The 12204-nt window shown below is 59.8% G+C and overlaps 1 protein-coding gene across 4 annotated transcripts in view; it reads left to right on the top strand.

Annotated features, from left to right (window-relative positions):
- GAK (cyclin G associated kinase) overlaps positions 1-12204 on the top strand; it is an 80316-nt gene that overhangs the window by 34705 nt on the left and 33407 nt on the right. For all 4 annotated transcript variants that reach the window (XR_001828259.2, XM_017538946.2, XM_017538944.2 and 1 more), the window contains 6 exons: positions 1611-1701; positions 3583-3706; positions 8187-8236; positions 8991-9139; positions 9644-9766; positions 10685-10818. Coding sequence is in view for 3 of the 4 variants with exons in the window: in XM_017538946.2 (XP_017394435.1) it covers positions 1611-1701; positions 3583-3706; positions 8187-8236; positions 8991-9139; positions 9644-9766; positions 10685-10818 (671 nt within the window). In the remaining variant the exon portion in view is untranslated. The remainder of the gene's footprint in view (positions 1-1610; positions 1702-3582; positions 3707-8186; positions 8237-8990; positions 9140-9643; positions 9767-10684; positions 10819-12204) is intronic.

Below are 12204 nucleotides of genomic sequence, written 5' to 3'. Positions count from 1 at the left end.
GGTCTGGACTGAGCGGACGGTTTGCATTTCCTGTGGAGGAAGGATCGTCAGGGCTGAGTGGAGGGTTTGCAGTTCCTGTGTGGGGTGGATGGTCTGGGCTGAGTGGAGGGTTTGCAGTTCCTGTGGAGGAAGGACGGTCTGGACTGAGCGGACGGTTTGCATTTCTTGTGGAGGAAGGATCGTCAGGGCTGAGCGAAGGGTTTGCAGTTCCTGTGGAGGAAGGACGGTCCGGGCTGAGTGAAGGGTTTGCAGTTCCTGTGGAGGAAGGACGGTCTGGGCTGAGTGAAGGGTTTGCATTTCCTGTGGAGGAAGGATCGTCAGGGCTGAGCGAAGGGTTTGCAGTTCTTGTGGAGGAAGGACGGTCTGGGCTGAGCGAAGGGTTTGCATTTCCTGTGGAGGAAGGACGGTCTGGGCTGAGTGGACGGTTTGCAGTTCCTGTGGAGGAAGGATCGTCAGGGCTGAGTGGAGGGTTTGCAGTTCCTGGTGGGCTGCATGGGGGTGGAAACCTGGGAGCAGGGGAGCCCCAAGGTGCCAGGCACAGGTGGGGAGGGGCTGTGTTGCCTCTTTCTGGCAGCCATCGTGGCTAGTGCACCAGTGGAGGGAGGGACCCCTGATGCTGGATATGGGGAGCGTTTTGAGGTGTGGGGCACTCTGAGGTGGGAGAGTTGGTGTCGCTGGTGACCTCTCAGCAGCTTCCCTGGGGCCAGTCAGAGAGCAGTGGAAGGAAAGCGCTCCTGGGCAGCCTCGCTCTTTAGCAGGGCAGCCTGGGCTTGGCGTCCTCCTGCCCTGGTGGCTCTACGGAAAATGCCTCTCAACTCCCGGAGGTCATGGACGACAGTGGGCTCGCGAGGAGGTGCGGGCCTCATGCTTCATCTGGCAGGCTGGAGGAGTTCTCCATGGGGCAGGAGGAGGTGCTGCTGGGCTGATGGGCAGGCAGGCCACTAGCGATGGGGCCCTCAGTGCTTCTAAGCTGGGACCCCACAGAGACAAACATAAGGCCCCTGCTCAGGCCCCCAGAAAACAGTCCATGATGGGGCTGAGCTCACAGTGGAATAAAAATACTGTCCCCAGAAGGCAGTGAGCCCCACGGGATCGCCTTCAGAACCCAGGACCTGAAATGATGGAACATCCCAGGACAGACAGGCCATGTGTCTGCCTAAGATGGTGTGGGATGGGAGACAGAGGCTGCAGTGAGCTGAGATTGCGCCACTTCACTCCAGCCTGGGTGACAGAGCAAGACTCTGTCTTCAATAAAAACAAGAAAAAAGATGGTTGTGCAGACTGGGAAGAGACAGAAATGGAAGAGGAACAGAATGTGCAACCCAAGAATCTCGAAAGCTGGGCTGGAGCTCTGGGCGGTCGCGGCGGCCCCGAGTGAGGCAGACCCCACTTCCTCCAAACGCCTGAGTGTCCACTCCCCGGGTGTGCGTGTGGTTTTGTTTGTGGAGTTCCAGCTGAGGCTTTGGCCTGTGGGTAGTGCCTCCCTTGCACTGTGTTGTAGGTGGGGCAGAAGATGGGCTCTAAGGGTGACCTTGCTGTGCCTCTCTACTACGTGGGCAGGCGTGAGATGTCAGTTTAGAGCCCTGACCTCTGCGTTTTCATTGTCACAGCTCCTGGAGCAGAATGGAGGCTACGGGAGTGCTGCGCTGTCCCGGGGGCCACCCCCTCCCTTGGGCCCCACAGGCAGTGGCTACGGTGGAGGTGAGTGCCCTGTCCTGCGCCCGCCACCTGTCCCTTGCTTCTGCTGCTACCTGGGCACCTGCGGGACATTGGGGCAGAGGCTGAGGGCATTCTCTCCCAGAGCCTCCTCTCCCACTGGAGACAACTGTACGGTTGGGGTCCCTGAGCCCACCTTCGGGTTCCACAGTTCACTGGGGCTCACAGAACTCAGCAAAGCTGGTGTCTTGGTGCAGGTTGGAAGGGGGACAGGAGTCAGACTCAAGCCAGCGGAGGGAAGAGGCCTCACTGAGGGGTTCTGTACAGCGGTGCCTGCCAGGAAGGCAGCCTGCACCATGGCCGAGACAGCAGCGTTTATCACACCGTTGTATCTGGCACAGCCCAAGGCCCCAGGGAAACACACCCCTTTTGGGGAGTGAGGGGGCATCCCAGGTTTCTTCCCAGGAGGTGGGGACGAAGGGCCAGCCTGCTGTGGGCAAGATGAACCCTTTACTGCAGCAGTAACCCTGAGGCCTGGGTGCAGGAACGGGCACTGCACAGCCGAGGGTGGTGGGGGAGACAGTTCTGCTACTGCTACTGGTGTGCGGTGGTCCCTTCTGCTGCGTGAGGAGTGGGCACCTGTGGTGGGCCTGGGAGTGCTCCGGAAGGTTCCGGGGAAGCCATTGAGGACACGGTCCTGACAGGCAGCGGCTGAGTGTGTAGCTCTGCATGGCCCTGCCCCCTCCCGACCTCACCCCCTATCTCCGCTGGGGTGTGGGAGGGCTCACCTGGGTCCTTCAGCTCTGCCTCCCAGGGAGGAGCTCGGCCCCATGTTCGGGGCACCCGGGCCACACAGTGTGGGTCCTGCAGGCACAAGTGCTGTGGCCGGCTGGGTCTCTGCTGGCCCAAGGGAGGGTGAGTCCTTGAGTGCCGGCTTCTGCGGGGCCTCCGTCTGCTCCGTGCTGCCTGGGCCTCTGTCTCCTGTCTGCGAGAGGGACGTGGGTCAGGTGGGGGTTTTTTGTTTGTTTGTTTCTTTTTGAGGTGGAGTCTCACTCTATCACCAGGCTGGAGTGTAATGGCGCAGTCTCGGCTCACTGCAGCCTCCGCCTCCTGGGTTCAAATGATTCTCCTGCCTCAGCCTCCCAAGTAGCTGGGATTACAGGCATGCACTGCCATGCCTGGCTAATTTTTGTATTTTTGGTAGAGAAAGGGTTTCACCATGTTGGCCAAGATGGTCTTGATCTCTTGACCTCGTGACCTGCCCGCCTCAGCCTCCCAAAGTGCTGGGATTGCAGGTGTGAGCCACCGCGCCTGGCCTGTTTTTTCTTTGTTTTTTGTTGTTGTTTTTTAAGATGGAGTCTTGGTCTCTCATCCAGGCTGGAGTGCAGTGGTGCGATCTCAGCTCACTGCAACCTCCAACTCCATGGTTCAAGCAATTCTGCTGTCTCAGCCTCCCAAGTAGCTAAGATTACGGGTATGCGCCAGCACGCCCAGCTATTTTTGTATATTTGGTAGAGACAGGGTTTCCCTTTTTTTTTTTTTTTTTTTTTTTAAAAAAACACTAACTCATGCTGCCAAAGCCACCTGTGAAGACCTCACTCCCAGGACCCTCCAGGTCAGGGGCTGCCACCCTGTGTTCCTGTCTGTGGTGGTGGTGGCCTGAAGCTGTGGCCATGAGACTGGCCTGTCCTGGCAGACAGAGTTCCAGCCTAGGCTGTGCTGAGGCAGCCCCATAGACCTCCATACCCAGATTGGCCGCTTCGTGGGTCTCTGGAAAGGCTGAGGACAGGGTCAGACCTGCCAGTGCTGCAGCCTGGCTTGCCGCTGGGTGTGTGTGTGGGGGGGGCTTGGCCATGCCACCTGGCATCGTGCACCTGGGGAGGTGGGACAGAGCACCTGTGGCCTGCTGAGACTGTCTCCCTGCAGGCCTGGCCCTGGCGGAGTACGACCAGCCCTATGGCGGCTTCCTGGACATTCTGCGGGGTGGGACGGAGCGGCTCTTCACCAACCTCAGGGACACCTCGTCCAAGGTCATACAGTCTGTTGCCAAGTAAGTGTGAGGCCCCAGGGCCCTGGACCTGCTGTGCTCGTTCCAGGCTCAGTCCCGGTTCTCGCTCCCCAGCTGCGGCGGAACAGCTGGCTCCACAGGAGCCCTCAAGGCATGGGACAGCATCACCTCTTTGTCCCAGGGAGTCGGAAGGAGCCCAGCACCCCAAGCTGGGCAGATCCCTTTCCTTTGACACCTGTGGGGCAAGGCCCTGCTGTGGAGATGCCTGGGCCCACCCTCCACTTGCTGTGATGATGCCCCTCACACTGGGTGCTCCTGGGCTGTTCCTGGGACTCTTTGCTGCAAATTGGGTGAAACAGCTGTGGTGATGCCTCACTGAGGCAGTCCCCTGAGTTAAAGCCCTTGTTACTCAGACTTAGGCCAAGTGGGTGGGTCTGACCGTGTGGTGGGAGGAAGTCTCCCCCTGGCTGGGCCATCAGAGGGCGTGTCTGTGTGGGGGTGGCCCCTGGCCCCTGACATCTGCCCACAGGCCCGGCAGCCTCTGCTCACAGCACACTGGAAGTGTTCCAGAGTGCGGCCTCTGTGTCCCGGGGTTTGTGTGCTGGGTTTTCTGGAGGAGCTGGATGCCCAGGAACACGCTGGCTGCTCATCTGTCCCTGCGGACATGCCAGCTCAAGGGTGTTGGCTGTGTCAGGAAACAACCTAGGAGCTGGGTTGGGTTGGCGCCTGTCACGTGGGAGCCACATGCAGCCCGTCATGGGCACTGCATTCCTTCTACAGCCGGCGACACCTTCCGCCGTGTTCCTTTGTTCTTTCCTTTGTGCTGTGATCGCTGTTTTGTGTCTTCAGCACCAGGTAGATGTGTGCCCTTGTGCCGGCATGTGGCCCAGTGTCTGTGCACGTGATTGTGGGTGCATATGTGCCCATGTGTAAGCATGTGTGCCCATGTGTAAGGATGTGTCTGTGACTGTGTGAGGACATGGGCGTTATGAACATGTATGTGTGTAAACACTTGTGCGTGTGTAAATGCTGGTGTGTGTGTAAGGATATGTACATATGATGTGAGCATGTATGGGCATGTGTGTGAGTGTTGGTGTCAGCATGTGTGCTGGTGCTTGAATGTTCGTGTGAGCTGTGAGACTGAGTGCACACGTGCATGTGTGTGTATGAGCATATGCATGTGTGAGCATGTGTGCATATGTGTGAGCTATGTGCATGTGTACGAGTGCCTGTGTGTGATCCATGGACATCAGCATGTGTAGGAGTGCCTGTGTGTCTGTGAACGGTGAGCTGTGTGCACATCAGCATGTGTACGAGTGCCTGAGTGTGAGCTGTGTGCACGCATCAGCATGTGTACGAGTGCCTGTGTGAGCTGTGTGCACGCGTCAGCATGTGTACGAGTGCCTGAGTGTGAGCTGTGTGCCCGCGTCAGCATGTGTACGAGTCCCTGAGTGTGAGCGGTGTGCACACGTCAGCATGTGTACGAGTCCCTGAGTGTGAGCGGTGTGCACGCATCAGCATGTGTACGAGTCCCTGTGTGTGAGCTGTGTGCACGCGTCAGCATGTGTACGAGTGCCTGAGTGTGAGCTGTGTGCACGCGTCAGCATGTGTACGAGTGCCTGAGTGTGAGCTGTCTGCACGCGTCAGCATGTGTACGAGTGCCTGAGTCTGAGCGGTGTGCACGCATCAGCATGTGTACGAGTACCTGAGTGTAAGCGGTGTGCACGCCTCAGCATGTGTATGAGTGCCTGTGTGAGCTGTGTGCACGCCTCAGCATGTGTACGAGTGCCTGAGTGTGAGCTGTGTGCACGCCTCAGCATGTGTACGAGTCCCTCTGTGTGAGCGGTGTGCATGCGTCAGCATGTGTGTGAGTGCCTGTGTGAGCTGTGTGTATCCATGTGTGCTCCACGTTTGGCTGTGTGGTGCCATTAACTGTGCGCCTCATGTCTGTGCAACCTTTTGTAGAGAGAAACCTGTTCTTAGTGGGCCTGCATGTCCCCAGAGCAGGGCGTGAGCTCGCTCGCACCTGTGGCCACCTCTGTGACGTTGCCTGCCTGAGTTGTGGCTGTCGGAAGATTAGAGGAAGCTCCATCTGTCAGGGGCCGGCCCACCGCCCACCGGTCCCATGGCTGTGGCTCCTGCAGGGTCCTGGCTGGTAGTTCTGCATGTGAAGTGCAGCAGGACTGGCCTTGCCCCAGGGGGACGAGAGACTCTTGAGCGTCGTCTCGGCAACAGCGATGTTGGGAACAGAGTGGAAACGGACAGAGAGGATGCACAGCAAAGCCGTGTGTGAAAGTCACTAAGAGCAGTCACTTTCAGCGTTGGAGGAAAGGGATGGGTGCTGTGTCCCATAGCACCCCCGGCTGCCTGATTCCCCAGAAGACTCGTGGTCTCCACAGCCACAGTGAATTGTGGGGACGGCGCCGAACAGAGTCAGCAGAGGCAGGAGGCGTGTGGGGCATCCAGGGTCCTGGGCACAGCTCCCACGGTCCTCCCTGGGGGTCTCCCGCCCATGCTCCCCTCCCCAGCAGCTGTGAGGATGGTGGGAGCTGCTGTCTGCTGGAAGTCTAAGGCCCCAGGGGCTGGTCCTAGAGATGGCTCTGCTGGGACTTACGGGTCCCAGGCCCCAGAGGACACAGTTTGGCTTGAGTGTGCACAGCACTCAGGCACAGCCAGCTGCCACTTGTTTGTCAGGGGACAGTGGGAACCTTCCCAACACCCCCTAGGTGCCAGCTGAGGGCAGGCCTGCCGTTTGAATCTGCCTTCTGTTCACGCCACATGCTTGAGGCAGATAAAGCTGCCTAGACTTGTGTTCATTGACTTAGAAACCACAGTCAGTTCTGGCTGGGCCTGGAGGCTCATGAGGTGGTCGAACACGGTGGCTCATGTAATCCCAGCACTTTGGGAGGCTGAGGAGGGAGGATCCATTGAAGATAGGAATTTGAGACCAGCCTGGACAACATAGCGAGACCCTGTCTCTACAAAAATAAAAAGTAGCTGGGTGAAATGGCGTGCTGCACTGGGGGCCAAGGTGGGAGGATCGCTTGAGACCAGGAGCTTGTGGCTGCAGTGAGTTGGGATCGCACCACTGCACTCCAGCCTGGGGGACAGAGCAAAACCCTGCCTCAAAAAAAGACAGTGGATTCATTTGCATTTCTGGGTCTCCCCATGGACAAGTCCAGGAGTGGGGACTGGGGTGGCTTTGAAGCCCTGGCTGCCCTGGTGCCTGGGGGTCTGGGCACCAGGGCCTCGGGGCCTGTGCCCTGTGTCTGGGGCCTGGTTTCTCTCCTCTCAGTGTTTGGTTCAGCCCTAACACACACACACCCCTTGCACACATGCCTGAGGCCAGCACAGCCAGGTTCATGCCTTCTCGGGCTGCAGGGGTGGGTAAGACACGTGTGGGTCCGTGGCTCACAGCGCCCACCTTTGCTCAAGGCATGTCAGCTCCCTGTGCTGGCCCCTGCCTCCTGTGGTGCTGGGGAGCGGGGGTTTCACCATGTTGGCCAGGATGGTCTGGAACTCCTGACCTCAGGTGATCTCCGTGCTCGGCCCCAGAGTGCCGAGATTACGGGCGTGAGCCACCGTGCTCGGCCCCCATTTTTGGTTTTCTCCTGTTGTTGAGATGATGGATCCAGTAGCCACGCTTGGTGCGGCCTGCTTGTCTCTTGCCCAGCGTCCTATGCTGCAAAGTGCTCGAGTGCCAGGCTCATGTGCCTCCCTCCTGCTTTCCCTTGTTGCTTAGGAAGACCCATGTCCTAAGTCAGCACCTGCTCTGTGGGTTTAGACAAGCTTTTAAAACATTTGACTGCACGGCAGCTTTCATGTCAGGGTTTGATTGTGTGTGTTTGGGTCATTCATCTCTCTGGACCTTCTTCTGGGATTTCTCTCCGACTCCCGGGCTTACCCCTGAGGGGGATGGCCCGTCGGCGATCAGCCTAGCCAAGGTTGCTCCTAGCCCGGCCTTTCCGTCCCTGCAGTTTCCAGCCTGCTCTGCCCTGGGAGGCAGGCTAGCCTGCAGGGAGTTGGCTGTGGCCACAGCAGGGGGTCTCCAGGCACTTGGCTGGGGGAAGGGGTCCTCTCTGCCTCCAGTGGCTTCTGCTGGCTTCCCACTGCTACGACCACCACGTCCAGGAAGCACCCTGGAGCCTGGCACGACCTGTGACCATCGTCCAAGCAACCTCTGCTCTCCGGCCCTCTCCTTCCACTGGTGTTGCCGGCCTTCTCCCAGCCTCCTGGGCCGTACCTCCCTGGAGGGCAGAGGGGAGGGGACAGCCAGACAGTGGACGTCCCCCGTCTCACCCACGCCACCACTACCTGCAGGCTCTCATTTCCATCCACTTCTCCAGGGGTCAGCTCTGCAGCACACACATACCCAGAAACCGTCCCGCATGCTCCTCATGAGATGCAGCCTCCACAGTGAGAGCTCCACAGGTTCTCCAGGCCTCAGGCCTTGGCTTCAGTCCTGTGGTTTCGCTACAGAGTGTTTCTTATCATAACCAAGTTCTCTTCTTTTTAATTCCAGTTACGCCAAGGGTGACCTGGACATATCTTACATCACATCCAGAATTGCGGGTACGTGTGCCATGTGAGGCCGTGGGACGTGCCCTGGGCCTTCCGTGTGTGCACAGCGTGTCCCTGCTGTGTGTCAGGGCACAGGTACTTAGGCTCCAGTCTTCTCCGTGGCCACAGACACACGGGGCGGCCTGTGCCCAGCGCCTCCTGGCACAGCAGTGGACAGGGCCAGCGCCGGCCTGGTGCCTCTGAGGTCCTGCTGGGAGCAACGCAAGCCCGTGTCTTGGGAAACCGAGGCCTCTGTGCACCAGGCATCACGGTTGCTTATCCTGACGCCTGGAGACCGGGCAGGCATCAGAAAGCTGTCTTGGGACGTCTTGGCCACCGGCTGGCGGGCATGTGGCTGGGTCTGTGCCTATAGGTCTCCGGCTGGTGGACGTGTGGCTGAGTCTGTGCCCCAGGTCACTGGCTGGCAAGCGTGTGGCTGGGTCTGTGCCCCAGGTCACTGGCTGGTGCGCGTGTGGCTGGGTCTGTGCCCGTAGGTCTCCGGCTGGCGGGCGTGTGGCTGGGTCTGTGCCCGTAGGTCTCTGGCTGGCAGGCGTGTGGCTGGGTCTCTGTTCCTAGGTCATCCCTGGCCGGGAATCTGTGAAGGGTGAGGGGCCCGCATGGGCCGGCTGTTTGGGCAGTGGCTGGTGGAGCTGCCAGAGGCTGCACTTTAATGGGGACGTCAGGAGCAGCAAGGCCTCGGCAGCCCCCTGGCCACGAGGTGCGCCGTCTCCAGGGACAGCGTCTGACACAGGCCTGCTTGTTTCAGTGATGTCGTTCCCGGCCGAAGGTGTGGAGTCAGCACTCAAAAACAACATCGAAGACGTGCGGCTGTTCTTGGACTCGAAGCACGCGGGGCACTATGCCGTCTACAACCTGTCTCCAAGGACCTACCGGCCCTCCAGGTTTCACAACCGGGTGTGTGGCTGCAGGTTTTGGTCTGGGTGCAGCTGTGGCAGCTTCCTCCCACTCCAGCGCAGGGGTGCAGCTGGAGGCTTTGGCCAAGGTGGGGCCGTGATGGGGCGGCCAGAGGTCTCCCGAGGGGCTGCAGGGCGTGGAGCAGGAGGGAGCGAGGTGGGGTCTCTGCTGTGCTGAGAGTGCCGCTTGACGGGAACCTGGACACCCCGGCTCCTGCTGCTTCCCGCCTGCCAGAGGGTGCTGGAGGCCGAGGCTTTCCCTTCTGACAAGACGCTTGTCAGTATGCAGAAGACCGAAAGCCCAGGAGCAGCTGACTAAGTTCCCTCTGCAAGGCCAGTGGCAGCTGGTGCTCAGGTCCCGCCGCTGAGGCTCTCACACAGAAGGACGCTGTTGACGCTGCCAGCCAGCTGAGTTCCCTGCACTTCAAGCAGGCCATCCCTCCAATCCACCCGAGGCTGGGTGTGGCTACTCTGCTGCCCGTGTCACCATGCCTTGTCCCCCCAGGTCTCCGAGTGTGGCTGGGCGGCGCGGCGGGCCCCACACCTGCACACCCTCTACAACATCTGCAGGAATATGCACGCCTGGCTGCGGCAGGACCACAAGAACGTCTGCGTCGTGCACTGCATGGTGAGCCCCAGCCGCGCCCTACCGAAGTTCATAGCTGCGCCTTGGCGCCATGTTTGTACCGAAGTTCATAGCTGCGCCCTGGCGCCGTGCTCCTACTGAAGTTCATAGCCGCGCCCTGGCGCTGTGCTCCTACTGAAGTTCATAGCCGCGCCCTGGTGCCATGGTTCCACTGAAGTTCATAGCCGCGCCCTGGTGCCGTGGTTCCACTGAAGTTCATAGCCGCGCCCTGGTGCCGTGGTTCCACTGAAGTTCATAGCCACGCCCTGGTGCCGTGGTTCCACTGAAGTTCATAGCCACGCCCTGGTGCCGTGGTTCCACTGAAGTGCATAATTTCACCCGTAGTTCAACAAAATCTGAGCGGCAGTCACGAGCTGGGGCCTGTTATTCACCCTGGGACATGGAAGAAATCTCTATGCTTGGGGGCTTTGGGTCTGGAGGGGCAGTTGCCAGGTGGCCCTGCCCTCCCCTCTCCATGTGGCCCCAATTTGCATGCCCATGTGGAGGTCACTCTGCCTTGTGGGGCGCCCGCCTCCCTTCCTGTGCGGCAGCCACTGAAGAGTCCTCTCCAGTTTCAGGTTCCCCATTTGCAGTACAAGGCTTGGTGGTGGTTGAGCCTCCCTGGGTGTGGCAGCTGCCGCTGTGGTGGGTGGAGTTGAGGTTTTCATGAGGGGTTGCCCGCGAGGGTACAGGGCATCAGCAGAGCTTTCTGCAGAGATGCCAGCCCTGTTCTTCCTCAGGGAATCTTCTGTCGGGCTCCATCCTTTCCTCTGCAGTCACGTTATATAGCTTCTTAAACATATCCCAGCCTCGGGAACAGCCCTGTGTCCCCGCAGCCATGGGGCGGGTAGGACCCCTGAGGACGCTCGAGCCCTCGTCCTGCACGTGTGAGATGTGCATAAGCGTGTCTGTCTGTCCTAGGATGGGAGAGCTGCGTCTGCCGTGGCCGTCTGCTCCTTCCTGTGCTTCTGCCGTCTCTTCAGCACCGCGGAGGCCGCCGTGTACATGTTCAGCATGAAGCGCTGCCCACCAGGCATCTGGCCATCCCACAAAAGGTACTGCATGGCCCCAGGGACAGCTCTGTGGGCCCATGTGGCACTGCTGCCCTCACTGCGGTGTCTCCTGGAGGGTCTGTCAGTGCCGCACAGGCACTGGTGGGAATGGCAGGCTCGGCCTCGCTAAGCCGTGGCCGAGTTGCAGACTTATGTCCGCAGAGCCCAGGGAGGGTGGGCCCGCGGCCGTGGTGGTGCTGACTGCTGTGGGCTAGCACCTGCCCAGATCCGGGTGGATGGAGGTTCTTTGGCAGGTGCCATGTAGCCTCGTGGGCCTGTGCTCCCTGGGCGGGGCAGGGGCGGCTCCTCACTGGCTCAGTTCTGTCCCTCCCGTGGGAGCCCTCTGGTGGGCTCTAGTGGATGATGAGTGTGAAAATGCTGTGTCAACCGCCTGACGCTGCTCAAACGTGAGGATGGTGGCAGCGTGCTCGGGGCCCTGCCAAATGTGAGCTTCCATGCGGCTCTGCCTCAGCACACAGCAGGCTCTCCCTGGCCGCGTGGCAAAGGCTGTTTCTCGGGGCTGCAGGTGTCCATGTCCAAGGAGTCCTTCCCAGAGTAAAGCCTCCCTGACCTTGGTCTCAGTAAGGACCTGGTGAGGCTGGAGCAGCCTCCCAGCCTCTGAAAGAGCAGGCCTTGACATGGACCACAGAGCAAAGGCCGGCCCCATGACCCCACCATGAGGGAAGAGGAGAGGCCCAAGCTTCGAGGGACTCCCCATTCTCCATCCCCTCTGGATGGGACGTGCAGCCTGTAGGAGGGGTGTGCAGCCTGTCGGCAGGGTAAGGGTCAGAAGCCCATTCTTGCTGCTGTGGATCCCGAGGGAGGGCCCCACCTCGTATGCTCACAGCCTTGGTGGGGAGGAGATCGTAGCCACCCCACCCAGCTGCATCTTATGTGACCCCAGGAAGTGGAGTGGAAAGTAGGGAGCCCCTCCCTCCATGCATGGAGCTGAAAGCCATTGGCACCCCAGGCCAGTGTGGTGGGGCCTGCTCAGCAGGGGGCATCTGATACCAGGGAGTCTTTCCCTGTGGCGTGTGGCTGGGCTTCCATGACCCCACCAGGTCCCCACAGCTCCTTCCTTGGAGGGGTGGAGAGATGTGCAGAGCACTGCACCCGCGGGGCTGCCAGCTGGACCAGCTTCAAGTTCATGGCTTTTCAACATATCTGACCCAGACCAACCCAGGAGGCTGACACATCTCTAGAACACTCCATCCAACAATAGAGGGATACAGGAGAACTGAACCCACCAACCCTGGAAGGTGGACACATATCTAGAACTGTCCACCCAACAACAGAGGGATACAGGAGAACTGAACGCACCAACCTAGGAAGGCGGACACATCTCTAGAACACTCCACCCAACAACAGAGGGATACAGGAGAACTGAAC

Source organism: Cebus imitator, unplaced genomic scaffold (genome assembly GCF_001604975.1).
Source record: "Cebus imitator isolate Cc_AM_T3 unplaced genomic scaffold, Cebus_imitator-1.0 Scaffold117, whole genome shotgun sequence".
NCBI classification, from domain to species: Eukaryota; Metazoa; Chordata; class Mammalia; order Primates; family Cebidae; genus Cebus; species Cebus imitator.
The sequence above is the reverse complement of the archived record's forward strand: the minus strand, read 5'-3'. Positions and strand labels throughout refer to the sequence as shown.